At 45.8% G+C, this 15951-nt stretch overlaps 1 protein-coding gene across 1 annotated transcript in view; it reads left to right on the top strand.

The window, feature by feature from the left end:
- The first annotated feature begins 2384 nt into the window (after positions 1-2384).
- Positions 2385-15951, top strand: part of cacng2a (calcium channel, voltage-dependent, gamma subunit 2a) — a 32622-nt gene continuing 19055 nt past the window's right edge. Inside the window, exon 1 of the mRNA XM_061748232.1 lies at positions 2385-3665. Coding sequence (XP_061604216.1) covers positions 3440-3665 — 226 coding nt within the window. The 5' untranslated portion in view covers positions 2385-3439. The remainder of the gene's footprint in view (positions 3666-15951) is intronic.

Raw genomic sequence — 15951 nt, 5'->3', positions numbered from 1 at the left:
AGCATCTCTGGGGGAAAAAAATCACACCTTTGAAAGTTGTTACTATTCCATTCTTCCGGAGAGTACCACAGGGATATGTCCCGGATCCTCACTTTTTCTATAATTACCTCCGAAGATGAGGCACGCTCCCTTAAATAGGACGATGGCCTCATCCAAGGCTCCTCTGGACAACAATATGAACTTTGTTGCTTCCTCACAGGAGAAAATGTAATCTTACTATTACTTTCTTCCAGACGAGTACCACAGGAAAATGTCTTGGATCCCCTCAGGTTTTCTACTGTTAATACCCAAGATGAAGCATTCTCCCTTAAGAGACACAACTTTATTTCCCCCAGTGGGATGAAAGTGTGCAGATGTACTATTTTGTTCTTTCAGCGGCGCACTACAGGGCAATTCACAGTATCCTCTGAGCTTTTCCACTGGTACTACTTGGGGCGTAGCGACTTGTTTCCGCAATCATTCGATTCATATCAGGATTCGTGGTTGCCGATTCAAGGATGATATCGGCTCATTTAGAACAATACGATCAGAAACAAGTACAGAGGCCTCCTGCAGGGCATCTCTGGCATTCAAAACACGCTCCAACATCAAAACCAGCAGGAGAAAGTGAACAGCAGATAACATTATCATTTTTCTTTTGAAGGGGAGTACCACAGGGAAACGTCCTCGTTCCTCTCATGTTTTCTGATCGACGGCACAAATCATTGTTCCAAGGTAAACGTGCAAAAGTGTCAACCGTCGCAATCAAAATAACAAACATGAAATGAAACACAAAACCTTCAGAAGAATGCCTATTTGCGGGTTAAAGAGAGATTTTACCCGGACTCGTGCATGTTGCTGGCATGAAGTTGACCCAGAAAATGTGGAAATGTTTTTGGGAGTCACTATGGCTCACTTGCTCACACAAGTTCTGCAAAACCTGCAGCTCTTGTTTGATTATCCTGACTGGCAGGTGGAGCCACGCCCACTACCAACCGCCTGCGACTGTTTACGGTTCTGCTCGAAATGCTCTTTGTATTTCTGCTGTTGCTCGTCGATCCATCGACTTGTTCAGCTTCACGCCACAAAAAAAAAAAAAAAACAGGAGACACACGCACACGACCAATGTTGAAAAATAAAATAAAATGGCTCGAGTACATTGTAGACATTGTATGGGTCGTCGTCACGTTGACTCATTTCGATTCGTACTTTCGCCTGAAGACACTGAACGCGAATAGGCTCTTTTCCATGGCAACAAGACAAACATCCGCTACTTCATATATTCGCCTTATACATGGCATTATCTAACCCCACCGTGTACTGAGCTACATCCACTAGTCGGTGTATTAGCATGACAAGCACTTTTTTTTTTTTTTTTTTTTGCACAACGGAGGCACTTTCGTAGCCGAGCGTCGGGTCTTGCTCAACATTTTCCTTGCAGCGCGTTCACAGAGCGGGCAAAGCGGCCGCTGCCGTTGCTGCTCAGCAAACAGTCAGTCAGCGCGCTCGTGGCCCGGAGGCCCGGCGGCGACGCGGCCGTGACGATCACTTGTCGCCCTCGTCGTCAGCGGCACACAAACAAACAAACGAATCACCGCTGACGCCAACGCAAACATCACGAGGTGACGTTTTTGTGTCACGCGGGAGCGAGGGAAGCAAAAGGTCAGCGTTTGAGCAATTTTTATTGCATACCGTCGACGGCATACTAGAGATTTGAAAGACATTACAATAACACACATAGTTTTAAATCAACACAACAAATTGAAACCCCATCTGATCTGACACAAATATAAATATATGATCATGTAAAATGGAATTTACATTGTTTCCAAAATTGCAGTCTGGAGCAGAAAAGGATCAAACTTGAGTTTCAGTGCTTTTGAACACCTGCTTTTGAAAAGAATCCATCATTAGAAAATGTTTATTTATTTTTTTTTTTTAAAGAATAAGTGCCTACCATTAAAAAGACGTTATCCAACTATCATTGAAAGAAAACTACAAGCTCCGATTAAAAAGAATGCGTGTAATGAGCATGCTTGTCGACTAGATGGCGCCAGAGTCCCGCTGAAGACGTCGCTGTCCTTTCAGCACCACGCTGTCATTTGGATTGGCTTCCTTTCTGTGCTAATGAACACTTTTTTTCCCCCCCATATTCATATCAAACATGTCGACATTTGTTAGTTCATCTCCCCCCCCTCTCCCCCCCAGCTCGCTTCCAAGTCGTCTCGCACTTGCAACTAAAAAAACGAAAGTAGCAGTCAGATTTATTATGCGCCATCTCGACCGTGGGAGGGAAAGAGGAGAGCGAGAGAAAAAAAGAGATGGAGTGACGACCCCCCCCCCCCCCCTCCGCTCGCGCAAAGCCAATTAAAAATGTTGCTGTAACATCTTCGCGTTGCCACCATTGCTGCTGCAGCGCGCGCGCGCGCTCACGCACGCACGTGGGCCTCTTTAAAGCTCGGGTCGCACACCGACGAGCATCCATGTGTTCTCCATCGTGACATCTTCAACCCAAGAAGAAGAAGAAGAAGAAGAAGAAGAGGGGGCATCCATGCGCATCCCCAGCACGCACCAAGGGGTGGGGGGGTGACGACAACCGGCTCCTTCTGCGCGGTGGGCTTTGGGATCATCCAGCCGGAGAGGGATCAAGGAGAGGACTCGTCGCCCTCCTCCCGCCCGCCGCATGTCGAGTGATGGTCGGCTTGGCTGGCCGGACGCCCCCCCGCTGCCTCCGGATCCCCGCGTGGGGACCGCAGACCCCCATTCCCGGCGGAAAGAAGCCCGGTCCCGGCTCTAGGGCTCCATATGGAAACGGAGGACCAGAATTTTAGGACAAAAGGGAAATCGTCCGATTGAAATGACTTTTCTTTTTCTCGATTCTTCGTGTTATTTTGGCCTATGCAATGAATGCATTTTTGCTTTGATTGAACTTTTTATTTTATTATTTTACGTGGAAATCGGGCCTGGGAAGACTTGGAATTTTTAGGGAAAAAAAGGGAAAACGAATCCAGTATTGTCCTCCCATGCAATGAATGCGTTTCTGCTTTGATTGAGCTGTTTTTTTTTTTTGGTGTGTGTTTACGTTTCGAGGGCTTGCAAGGTGCAGCATTTGATTCCAACGGTGATTAATTGACGTGCGTGTAAGAGGACAAACACGTTGGCAGCTCCCACTGCTTTTTTTTTTTTTGAATTCAAGAAAAACTGAAAAAGACGAGCGAGAGGATTTCCATCCTTTTCCCGTCCTGATCGTCTGTTTTTTTTTTTTTTTTTTTTTTCTCTGCTAACTGGTCCTCATCCAAACGCAACCATAAGGCTCCTGGCGCCTGGTCGTCGTCCTCTTCCTCCTCCTCCTCCTCCTGGTCCCTGGTCCCTGTCCTCCCGCTTTTCCGCCTGGCTGGGGTCCCGCGCGGCGTCAAATATTTACTTCCTGTACATCAAGCGGAAAGGGGGTCCCCCTTTCATGGAATGCGGGAACATGGGCCTGTTCGAGCGCGGAGTGCAGATGCTGCTGACCACGGTGGGCGCCTTCGCGGCCTTCAGCCTCATGACCATCGCGGTGGGCACCGACTACTGGCTCTACTCGCGAGGGGTCTGCAGGAGCAAAAGCGGCAACGACAACGAGACCAGCAAGAAGAACGAGGAGGTCATGACGCACTCGGGGCTCTGGAGGACCTGCTGCCTGGAAGGTAAGACCCAGTTTAGGTCGGTTAAGAACGGTGCACCACAACTGGGAACTTTTGGAGGGCCGCCGCGTGTTTGGACTGCAGAGACACTCCAGAACTGAAGGTTCCTGTAACTTCAGGTAGAAATCTGACTTTGAAGCCTCAGAGAACTAGAGTGGGCTAACTCCGCTATGTCATTTAGCAGGCGAATGAATTCAAGTTGCATGGCTGCCATCGAATGTGGGGGATTCACATCTTGGTGATTTCTATGTCAATGATTAACATCCGGATACTTGGTTTGGCAGAAATCGTGGTTCTCAGATTTTGGCATTTGGGACATTGATCAGATCGCTTAGCTTTTTACCCACAACTGAGGTATTGTTCGTAGATCGCATCTGCCCGAAAGAAAAGACCCAAAGAAAAAGTTTAGGGCAATAACATCTGTCAAATCCATCAATATTTCATGAAAGATGATATTGTTCACTTCAACTAGCATGCAGATGCACTGACACCCGAGCAAAATCACGACAGTGGAACCCGGCTATTTGCTGGGGATTGGGACTGAGCCTGACCGAAGTCGTGGATCGGGCCCCCAAAAAAAAAAAAAAAAAAAAAAAACACAAATGAGCAGAGTTTCTGTAACTAACGGGGTTTAGTTTCCTTCAAAAAATTCACAAATAGGTGAATTCGCGAGTACCGAACGATTGGTGTCACGATTCGTGGTTTCCGATTGGATTCGTGTCACGATTCGCGGTTTCCGATTAGATTCAAGGACGATATTGGCTCATATAGAATAAAATAGAATCGACTCGATTGTCATGAATTATTATTATTTCACAGTCACACTGGATGATTTTTTTGGGGGTTAAAAAGTTACCGAATTGCTTTCCAGCCACTGAATTGAAACGATTTCAATGGAAATATTTACATCCGGAAGGCTAACTCGTCACACGCAGATCGATTGGATCGTGGGAATATCAATTGATACATCGATGAAATGAACGAATCACAATACACACTCGTGTGTGGTTAGCCACAACATCACGTGTGTTGATGTGGCTAAACCTTCCGCCACACTTAGCCAGTCCTCATCACTGGGAGGGAAGCCTTAACGTTGTGGGCCCGAGTAAAACTACCGACTCATCAATCAGGAGTAAAAAATATTAATTGAATATTATAAATAAATATTATAATGAATTGATATGAAGAACAAATCTTTATTTTACTATTGAATTGTTAAAGGCAAAACCTTCCATCACAGTAGAATATTAACGTCGTCATTGCTGTAGCGTTTAGATTAAAGAGAAACGTTGGTATTCAAAATCTTTGGTGGTAAATATTAGTAGGCTAACTTCAGCTGTGAGATAATTGGAACAGATTTCAAAAGCAGGACAAAGTGGTCGAAATTACATAAGAGGGTGAGGGGGCGTGACCACGGTTGGCGCGGCCCCCCCCGGTTTGAGCCGGCGCCATCAACGCTTCAAACGTGCGTCGCAGTAATAAATACGCATGGCTCAATTCGACGCTAAGCGGATTGGGGTCCTGCGTTCCCAAAAAGACGACCCCGTCATCATCAGTCGGGTTCTGGACTGACTTTTTTTTTTCGGAGAAGTGTGAGCGGCGTAGCCCTCTGTCCTGAGGCCGTGCGTTTGATTCCCACCAGTTGTGTTGTCGCGTGCCGAGAACAAATCAATAGGAACACACAATGCACAGGCCAACAGTGACGAGCCGCTAGTGTAGCAACTAGCATACTGTCTAGCCTAAGGCCTAGTGCCGCAACTAGCGCAGACTAAAACGTAGAGATTTTAATATATATATATATATATATATATATGTATATACATATATATATATATATATATATATATATATATATATATATATATATATATATATATATATAAGCAGCCAATGAGAACATGTCCAAGGACCTTTCCTCCGATGAAAAGCATCTCTGATATTCCCACTTGATTATCGTTCTCCTCCGGCTGGCTTCCCTCCGCCGAAGTGGAACGCCGCCAAGCTGCGACCGGAGGCCAGCTCGCCGGTAATTACTCGTCCGTTGTGGCGACCGTTCAGTTGCGTGTAATCAGAGAGCCGAATCGCGATGGAGAAGAGAGAGAGAGACCCTCCAGGACACTTGAACTCGCAGCCTTTTATCAGCACGCCAATGTTTGCTCACAACAGAAGACGAAATCAATTGAATAACAAATACACACACACGGAAGCGCAGTGTGAAACCGCATGTGAAAAAGAATACACGCACACACGTTCGATTTCCATTTATTGAATAAGACAGTAATTCCGAGCACGTTGGAATGATACATCTTGACTGAGAGACAAGCTTTGCACGTCGGAGAGGAGCCGAGTTTAGTCTGGGTTGTTATCGGAAATGATAGAGATTCTCTTTTGACCCGTGTACACGAGCTTGCGAATTATCATTTCATCTGTGTAATGTGGTTATATAGTGGTGCCTTGACTTAGGAGTCGAATTCGTTCCGTGGCCACGCTTGGAACTCAAAACCATTCGTACAGTACCTCAGATGCCCTTTTCCCATTCAAATGAATGGAAATCCCGTTCATCCATCCCAGCGCCCCAAGAAAACGTAACGCAAAAAAAAATCGGCAAATTCTCTGCCAATGCTCGTAAGTTGAGGTACCGTCGCGTATTCTTCATTCATCCCGTGAGTGTTGTTGGTTGTCACTGTGAGAGTGTTGTACATGCGGGACGATGGTTAAACAGCATTCCGACGAGAAGTCGCGCGAGTCTGGGAACGACTTGACGGGCAAGAGGGGGAATCTGGGCCATTTCCGGAATTCATACGCTCCCCGGTGTAGGCGAGGGGGAAAGTGTTTTGCGAGAAAGATGATGATGTAATTTCCAGTCTAGTGTGCCTGTTAACCCCTTCCCAGTGTGTGTGTGTGTGTGTGTGTGTGTGTGGGTGGGTGGTGGGCGGGGGGGCACGCCATGCCGGCGTATCGGAACTGTGTGAGAGGATGAATTTTTAATGAGGAGCAGCGTGGCTCGCTCATATCGCTTTCCAGGACAACGAGGCGCTCACGATCGCAGCAGCGACAGCAGCGTGAGGCCGCGGCGGGGCGCGCTTTTCACCTGGCAATGACCGCGCGGACGCGAGTGGATGTGACTGCGGCGTTACGTCATCATCCCCCGTCATCATCATCACCAGGATGACCCAAGCAGCCACGTACACGGGGCGAAAGTACAGATACGCCGTCCTAATGTTTTTGTCCTCCTCGCAATCATTTTGTCAGAATCCCTCATTGTCACTTTTATCCAACCTCCATTTTTCTCCACTTTTTCCACTTCCTGTAGGTGTCCCAATACATTTGTCCAAACTCTTAACTGAAGTATCCCAATACTTTGGGCCCAACTCATTGTTTTCTTCAGACGTCCCAACTTCCTACAGATGTCCCAATGTCCCGATTTTTGCCGAAGTGGCACATTTTCTTCACTTTGCACTTCCTGGAGGTGTCCCATTACTTTTGCCAGAATCCAAATTTTCACTACCTATCCAAATAACCTTTTCACGTTCCGTAACTGTCCCAATATATTTTCTTAACTTTCTGCTTTCAAAAGCAGATCGGAGCGGTGTTCCCCAAACGAAAATACACACACACACACACACAAACACACACACACCGCGGTCCGAAATGTCGATGCCTCTGACACGAGAAGAGTGAATGGTATTTGCAGTATTGCATCAGAAAGGAAAGCAGTGGGAATGTTGAGGAGATGCGCAGAAGGAGCACAGCGGCACAATCTTCATGCAGCAAAAAAAAAAAAAAAAAAAAAGCCAACGACTATTAGTGGCGGAGGAAATTCATTTGTGGCGCAGTGGCGGCCCGCTGCAGATAAACGTGCACGTGGGAAACACCGCCGCGCGTTGGCCGATACCTTTGTCCTAAACTCCCCCTTGGACCTTTTCATTTCCACTTCCTGAATGCGTCCCGACTCGGAATACTTACCGTATGCCCCAACAATTCTGTCAGAAAACGCCACATTTCACCTTCTGCTTTCCACTTCCTGTCGGCGCCCCAATACTTTCACCCACGTTTACTATGAAAGCTGAAATGCAACGTCCACTACAAACCGGTTTACGTCCCTTTCCCTCCACATTTGCCCGTTTCCCCGTAATTCCCAGCGCCTGCGAACACATCATCACGGAGGCTATTTTTTTGATGACTTTGTCCTGCACCGCGACGCCTCGCTCGGTAATTTGGTCGTCGGTTGCGCAGGACAACAAGTTTGTATGAAGCCGCAACACGCGCCTTCACTCACCTGTCACATGCCGCAAGGTCACACACGCACACACACACACACACACACACACACACACACACCACTCGGCTCATTACCTTTACGGACTTTCTTGTCTTTGCATGCAGCACTTGTATGGACATTGGGCCTGGTCCATGTTAGAGAGATGTTCTTGTCTTTCTTTTTTAGTGAGGCACTTTTACTGTGTGGACATTTTGGTTGCTTTCACCCCATTAGACTGTGTGTGTGTGTGTGTGTGTGTGTGTTTGCAATATACAAATGATGAGTCCACGTCTCCTTTTTTCCCCCAACCCCTCTTTGGTCTCCCACCATGCATTTCTGCTAGGTCCTGCAGCAGGAGGACAAGATGACGTGGGCAGTCACTGAATTGACAGTCCCCACAGCGGCGGGGGATGGGGGTGGGGTATTGGTAGAGGTGGAGGTGATAGGAGGGGGTATGGAGGTGGGGGGGGGGGGGGGGGTGTGTGCTTTGACGCAGCCACACTGCAACCATCGGCGTTTTCTTCCTACATTAAAGATTAGCAAGAAGAAGAAGAAGAAGAGAGAGAGGGCGAGAGAGGAAAAAAAAAAAGAACCGCAGCGAAGCGCCACACTGAATACTGGATGTGTGTCCCCCCCCCCCCCCCCCCCCCCCCAACACACACGCGCACGCTCATCCCTTTGACCCCACTCACACCAGCTCTCCACCTCCTCCTGCTCCAGCAGAGATCAATAACCACAAATGAGTCCTTCCCACGAAGGTGGAGTGGGGGTCTTAAAATCGGGGGGGGGTCAATGTTACTTCGGTGGCGCATAGAAAGGCAACATTCAGGCCGCCGTTGTAAACTTGTGCTGGACCAGAAGTTTACATACACACCACAAAAACACATATGCTCGACATTCCCGTGGTGTTGATACTTGCATGTAATGATTGAAACAGATGCACCCGGCACCTTCAGACATCTGGAAATTGCACCCAAGGATGTGCAAGTCCGCAATTCTCTCCCTGATTTCTTGGCTTGTTTCTTTTGACTTTCCCCACGATGTTACACAAAGAAGCAGTGTGTTCTCGGCGTGCCGAGTTCAAATACATCCACAGGTGTGTCTCGGATGAAGTCGGAAGCTTCCGCAGACATGACACCATCATGTGGGTTTCCCCGAATTGTTTAAAAGTCATTTTAATCTTACTGTATGTAAACTTCTGACTTGGAAGAAAGTAATGGAAAAATTCTCTGAAAAATAGAGTTCACTTAATATTCTGGCATTTAGTTAATATAAATCATTTTTTCGCTCTGATTTTATGATCGTTGCATGATTGCATTTCGAAAGCTGTGGTCCAATTAGTGACCGAATCGATTTTTCCCACTCAGAAGTTGGGTTTTGTTCCATTTGGTGTTTCCATTGTCAAGTGGACCGAAAAGAACTTATTAGCGCTCCTTTTGTCAGAACCAAACCAAACTTGTGTAGTACAAAGGGTCTCAAAAGTCTGGTTTCCACCAAGTACTTCCGTTTGGTTCAGTTTGCCGTTTCCAATTCCAAAAAGTGATGTTAAACCGGACTGGACTGGACTTTGGTATGGCTGTCTTGCGAGGTGAGTAATGGATCTCGACTTCCAAGATTGTCTTTTCGAAAAGCGGTTATGGTCCAAATTTTGTTTTTGCGCTTCTATCGACAAAAAAACTACGAAGGCTCGCGACATCAAAAACCTTTGAGGGTAATTCATCGATATCGATTTGCACGATTGACCAAAGTCTCGTTTCCATCAATCATTTTTTTGTTTGTATTTCCGCAATCGGAAGCATCGAAGTGATTTTAGTACCCTTTTGTTGGGGTTCCAAGAGCGGTGTTGGGTACGCTAACGCTAATCGGCCATTTATCTGTCTGTGCTGTGGTCTTGACTTGGTTTTGCCAACCAATGTTAGACTCTTTGTCACACGAAAGTGTGAAACCAATGTCGCCGACTCGTAATCCGCAGAGGCGAAGCCGCAGCCTCGACTTTTTCGCGCGGCCGTCTTTGGGCTTTGGCTGCAGTTTTTTTGCACCTCAGCGAAGGTGCGGTAATTGGCAAAGATGGAGGAAGGTGACTTTGACGCCGTGACTCTTATCTGTGCTTTTTTAAACGGGGAAAGGGGCGGGGTGAAAAAAAAAGGCAAGATACCCTCTGAGCGAGTCCGCAAAGTCGCTCGCTCGCTCGCCGGATGACGTCACGCTCTTCTGTTGGGCGGCGGCCAATGGGAGGACAGGGAAGCGCACGCTCAACCGTCATCGGCAGAACGCGGTTGTCTTCCGTGGCCGCCGTGTTCGTCTTTGCGCAAAGACGTTTGTTATCTCGGCCGCTGAGCTTATCAGCCGCGTCCGCGCCCGTGCTGAGCTCGGCGCTTTTCAGGAACAAGCTCACATGCTGGCGGAATCTTTTCAAACTTAACTTTGAGGACGTTTTTTTTTTTTTTTTTTTTTTTGTTCAAAGATAAGGAAAAGAGTGGACGGGGGGAAAAAGCAGCGCCTCACATCTCACGCGATGGAAATCTTTTTCTATTTGAATGCTTTGTAGATTGAATCAAGGCAGGGATGTCCAAACGTTTTCCACATACAGAAAAAATAGAAGTGCTCGCTTCACCGTGTGTTTAAGAAACATGTTCAAAAATATTATGCTAGGTACATTTCCCAAAAATTTGAATTCTTCATTAGAAAAATCTCATGGCACACCACTAAACAAAATATGTAAAATAAAACCAATAGCTACATTGGTGGCTTTGCTCAGCATCTTCCAAACTCTCAAAATGCATCATAATCATCGTCATCGAATGTGATGTGATTAGCTGGCGTACCTAATGAAGTGTCCGCTGTGTGGAACAGGACGCCATTTTGTCCTCTCCGCCTCTTTAACTCTTCTTCATTTACATTTACATGACTTCTTAATCGACTCGTGGCTCGAAGTGACTTATGCCGCTGATTGGGCGGTCCGCTTGTCGCCGCCCCGAAAAGGGCGGACGACCCCGGCGTTCGCTTTTTACGCTGCCGGGAAAACGTCCATCTTTTCAGATACTTTTTAACACAATCGTGGGGTGAAGGGGATTTGTCTATTCCAGCTCAACAGGTCGTAATGCATGTAATGATTGACATGTAGACTGACCAATGAACAGTGAGCGAGGTGCACACCCAATCGAAGGCGCCGCCTGAAATGATTGACGTGGGCCGAACACCGACGTGAAAGTGAGCTGTCTATAATGTTGTGTCCCAACAATAATAAGAATAATTTGAAAGTAGCATGTTTTAATGGGCTGCCGCCGGCGAAGCGTGAGACGGGTAGCGGGTTGTCGGGGGGGGGAGGGGGGGGCGGAGGTCGGTCTTCCCTGGCCGCCTCAATGGGACGTTATCAAGATGAATGTGATGATTAGAAGAATGAATGCGGCCATTAGGGTGCTTCATTGCCGGATAAAGGGATTTTTAAAAACCATGGCGGCGTACAACGGACACGCGTGAACACCATTAGCAAGCGTGTGTGTGTGCGCGCGCCTGTGTCTTGTTCATGTGTGTGTGTTCTTCATCTGATTGTATACACGTGTGTGTCATGCGCGAGTGTGTTTTGCACTTGTGTGTGTTGGTGTGGCTCACGCGGGAGCTGTTCATGTGTGTGTGTCAATACTGCAGGTGTGCGTTGTTCATGAGTGTGTTGTACATGTGTATTGTTGTTTGTGTGTCGTGTGTATTTTTGTTGTCTGTTTGGGTGTTTTGTTCATATGTGCGTGTTGTCCGTGCGTGTTTTTCATGATTGTGCTGTTCGAGTGTGTGTTGTTTGTGTGTGCCGTTCTTGTTTGTGTTGTTGTTCGTTTCTATTTGTTTTTTGGTGTGTCTGGTCTATGTGTGTTGTTCATGTGTGTGTGCTGATAGGCGTGTGTGCTATTCACGTGTGCGTCTTGTGCAAGTCTGTGTGTGTTTTTTTTTTCTTTTTGTGTGTGTGATTCCTCTCGTTGTGTTGTGATTTTTTCGAGCGTGTGCGTGTTCTTAGTGTTTATCTTCTTCGTGTGTCGTGCGTCGTTTGTTTTTGCGCGAACGTGAACGTCGTCTCGCGTTGTCGACAAATGAGTGTTTGTTTGTGTGTCTGCGTGCGGTTCCGCTTGTTGCGACTTGCCGTCACACTCGCCGGGCGCAGATGCGCCGCGCGGTCTCCACCTCCTCGCCGAGCCGTAACCGTGGCAACCCAAGCGAGGACCACACGGCAACAGCTGCCGTAGGGACCGAGGGACGTTCGGGGAGGGCCGGGCGAGACGGCGGACGCTAACGCATTTAGCTTCCGGCTGGAAAGTTTGTGAAAATTGCGCCCACTGCTGCTCAGTGACCCCCCCCCCCCCCCCCACACACACACACACCCCTCCCCCATCCATCACCCACCAGCACCTTTCCCATCATGCATCTGCTTTTTGTCTGGCCATGTTTGATTGCAGCGGCAGGCCGCGTGGGCCGGCCCGACCCGGATGTCTCCTTCCTCCATCCACGCGTTCTTTCTTTCCATCCCACCTGCTCGAATGCCGCGTGACAAACAGGAAGTCCGCTTTTTTTCTCTGCCTCCTGTGACTCTTCTCACTTTACTTTTCAAATGCACTTCTTACGACTCCCTCTGTCGGTCCGCTGCAGATTCGTCATGTCTCTGGTGGCTCGTGTTGCATAATGGTCGGGTCGCAGAGGTTGCTCGGTGTTTGGAGGTAATTGGATGATGGCATAAATTAAAATAGACCTTGAATTTTGTATTTTTTTTTGGTATGCAGAAAGAGGATGAGAATGCCAACTCTGCAAATAATGAGTGAGACGAAAAGAAATATTACCGAAGGGGTAAAATGCTAACATCCGCACTTTCGATTCAAGTGGACAAAAGTATTGGGATGCAGCACGTGTCGATATTGTGTCCCAATACTTTTGAAAACCTCCACAACCTTCTTTTGCACTTCCCATACTTGCCCTCTCCACATTTTCATCACTTTTTACTTCCAGTCGGTGTCCCAATACTTTTGTCCAAAGCCCCCATTTTCTCCACTTCTCACTTTTTTTGTAGTTTTGTATCCGTCCCGTTGCTATCGTCCGACGTCTTTGCTTTTCACTTCTCCTTCACGTCCCAATACGTTTGTGCGCGCGCCACCTTTTAATTCACCGCCTGTAAGTAAGTCCCAAATGTCACATATTCTTCACTTTGGACTTTTTGGGCACGTCCCAATACTTTTGGCCGCAATCACGCAGTCCCCTCCACCACCGTCGTCGTCGTCATCATCCTCCTCTCCAGCGTGTGTGCGTTTTTTTTATGGCTGCAGGGACAAGAGTGGACGTGGGGGTCACAGGGTTAGGACATAGTTCTTTCCCACTACAGTGGGTGGTCGAGGAAGGGGGGGGGGGGGAGCGGTGATGGACGAGCACAGCGTTCAATATTTAACACACACTTGAGTGGAAGCGAAGGTCCGGCAAGGAGGTCGCGAGACCACTCAATTGTCTCAGATAATGCGCTTTTCTCTTTCGATGGTTGTATTCTTTGATTTTCTTTCTTTCTTTGATGTATTCCCTGTATGTATCCGTTATTCTGTCACTTTTTTATTTGAGCGATCTTCAAAGTTCATTTTTGTAATTTCTTATTCTTTTTTAATAAAAATAATTCTTTCAATTGTTTCTTTGACATATTCTTTCACGTTATTTCTTTGATGTGTATATATATATTTTTTTCAATATTCTATTATTTTTATTTTCAGCATTCTGTCGTTTATCCTTAAATTTCTTTCTTCACTGTACTTGTACATTTTTATTTGATATATTTTGTATTGTATTGTTTTATTTTGCATTGCATTTATTCTTTCACTATTTGTTATTCTTCTTATTTTATTCATTTAATTATTTCTTATTTTCTTATTTTTTTCTTATTTTATTTTTTATGATATTTCATTCACCCATCCATGTCCTTTTTGTTGTTTTCTTTCATTTTATATTCTAAATTTATTTTATTTGTTCTTTTATTTATTCCTCACGTAGGTCATCTTTGCTATGATTCGTTTCTTTTTATTTAACTTATGAAATGTTTTTATTTTCTTGTGCATTTTATTTTGTATTTTATATGGTTCTTCAACTTTTTATGACTTTTTTTCCACTCTGACTTCATTTTGTATGATATAATTTTTTATTATTTTCTTTGTTATGATTCTTGTACTTTTTCACTTATCCATTTTGTTGTTTTCTTTTTATTTTATGGATTCTTTCATTTATTGCTTATTTTTTCTTTACTGTAGGAATTCTTTTATTTTTCTTATTCTTTTTTTATATATTCTTTTCATCATGTATTTTCTTTTTAATTTCTTCCTTCATTTATTCTCAATTTTACTTCTTTGATTCGTGTTTATTCTTTGTATTTTAATTCTTATTCATCCTTTCATTTATTTTTGGTGTTGTTTCTAATTTGATTATTATTCATAATTTATTTATTTGTAATTATTTGTATTATTTGTTTCCTCTCCTTATATTCTGCTTCTTCTGAAAATGCTGTCAATATCTGAGCCCCCCCCCCCCCCCCCCCCCCCCCCACATGAATGTAGAATATGACAAAATAGTATCAAAAGTGCAATATCCTGCTTGGCTGGGTTCTGTGTCAAATTTACCAGTGTGTAAACCAACATTAATCTCCCAATAGTGTTTTTCAGTGCCGACTGGCTGCTTAAACAGCCACTAATGGTTTGGATGGTGTCCACTTCAAGTGCAGTGAGAATGCAGGATTTTAGAGGACGTGCTTAAAACCTGCAGGCCTGTTGAGCTGTGTGCGATATATATTTTTTTTGTTTCTTTTTTTTCTTCCCGGCTCAGCGATTAGCGAGGCCTGAATGTGACACTTGATGTGCTCCACCTCCCACTCCCGCTTTGCTCCACCGTCATCCCGCTCTGCCCTTCAAAAACTCTCCTGACGTTCCCACATTCAGGCCTCCCTCCTAGCTCCTCTTTCTATTGCGACACAACTGCTAGATGGAGTTTTTTTTTTGGGGTGGGGGGGCGGTGGGGTGGGCTACAACACAATGAATTGTGTGTTGCTTCAGTGGTGCGCTCGTATTTGAAAATGTAAAAACAAACAAACAAACGTACCCCGAACTACAAACGTGGCGGAGATTGTTGCCAGGTGGTGATCACAGCCGTGGATTCCCCCCGCGATGTCCATGTGCTCGTCACCGTGGGGGTCCCTCCTCTGTTTCCATGCCCCGCAATTCCCGTTGCCGTGGCAACCGACACCCGCCCTCCTCGTTAGAGGACGAGTTCACCCTTTCAGAGACCTTCACGGCAAAAATGTATGCACGCCAAATAAACTAGGGCCCGACTGATATGGATTTTTTTGGAGGCCGATGCCAATTTCGATTCTGGGAGAGTAAAATTCCGAAAAGCGATTAATCGGCCAGTTAGTTGAAAAAAATACACATTTAGAAATGCTGAAACTTACGGAATTGGTAAACTGCTGTTGTTGTTTGTTTGAATATGATTATCTTTGTCTTATGTTGTAATGGGCCAATGTGTAAAAAAAAAAAAAACAACTGCAAAAATCAGCCAATATTTTTTGGATGTCTGTTTGAACGTCATTATCTTTGTCTTCTGTTGTAAATGTGTTAATGTGGAAAAAATAATAATTGGCAAAACTCTGCAAAAAACGGCCGATTTATGTCAATTTGAAAAGAGCTCATATTTTTTTTTGGGGGGTGGGGGGCGGTAGTTAAAACGTTGCCACAACACACACTTTGGAGTCCAACCTAAGTCGCCACTTCCCCACTATATAAGAACTTGAGCGCCTCCGTTATTAGCAGCTAGCAGTAAGCGACCTACCAATGCCCACGCCCCAAAAATACATACTGTATTCCCTTCAGAAAATCCACTGTTATGTCCGTTAGAGTGCCTTGTTGTCAGAACATGAGTGTGCATACCTCAAAGAGAGAAAGCAAGAAAAGAGGGGCGGGGGGGGGGGGGGTTATATATTTTAAAAATGAAGACACTGCCAAACTGTGAACCAGGGCTTCAGCCTGGCAT

The sequence above is a fragment of the Phyllopteryx taeniolatus genome, chromosome 16, assembly GCF_024500385.1.
Source record: "Phyllopteryx taeniolatus isolate TA_2022b chromosome 16, UOR_Ptae_1.2, whole genome shotgun sequence".
NCBI lineage: Eukaryota > Metazoa > Chordata > Actinopteri > Syngnathiformes > Syngnathidae > Phyllopteryx > Phyllopteryx taeniolatus.
The sequence above is the reverse complement of the archived record's forward strand: the minus strand, read 5'-3'. Positions and strand labels throughout refer to the sequence as shown.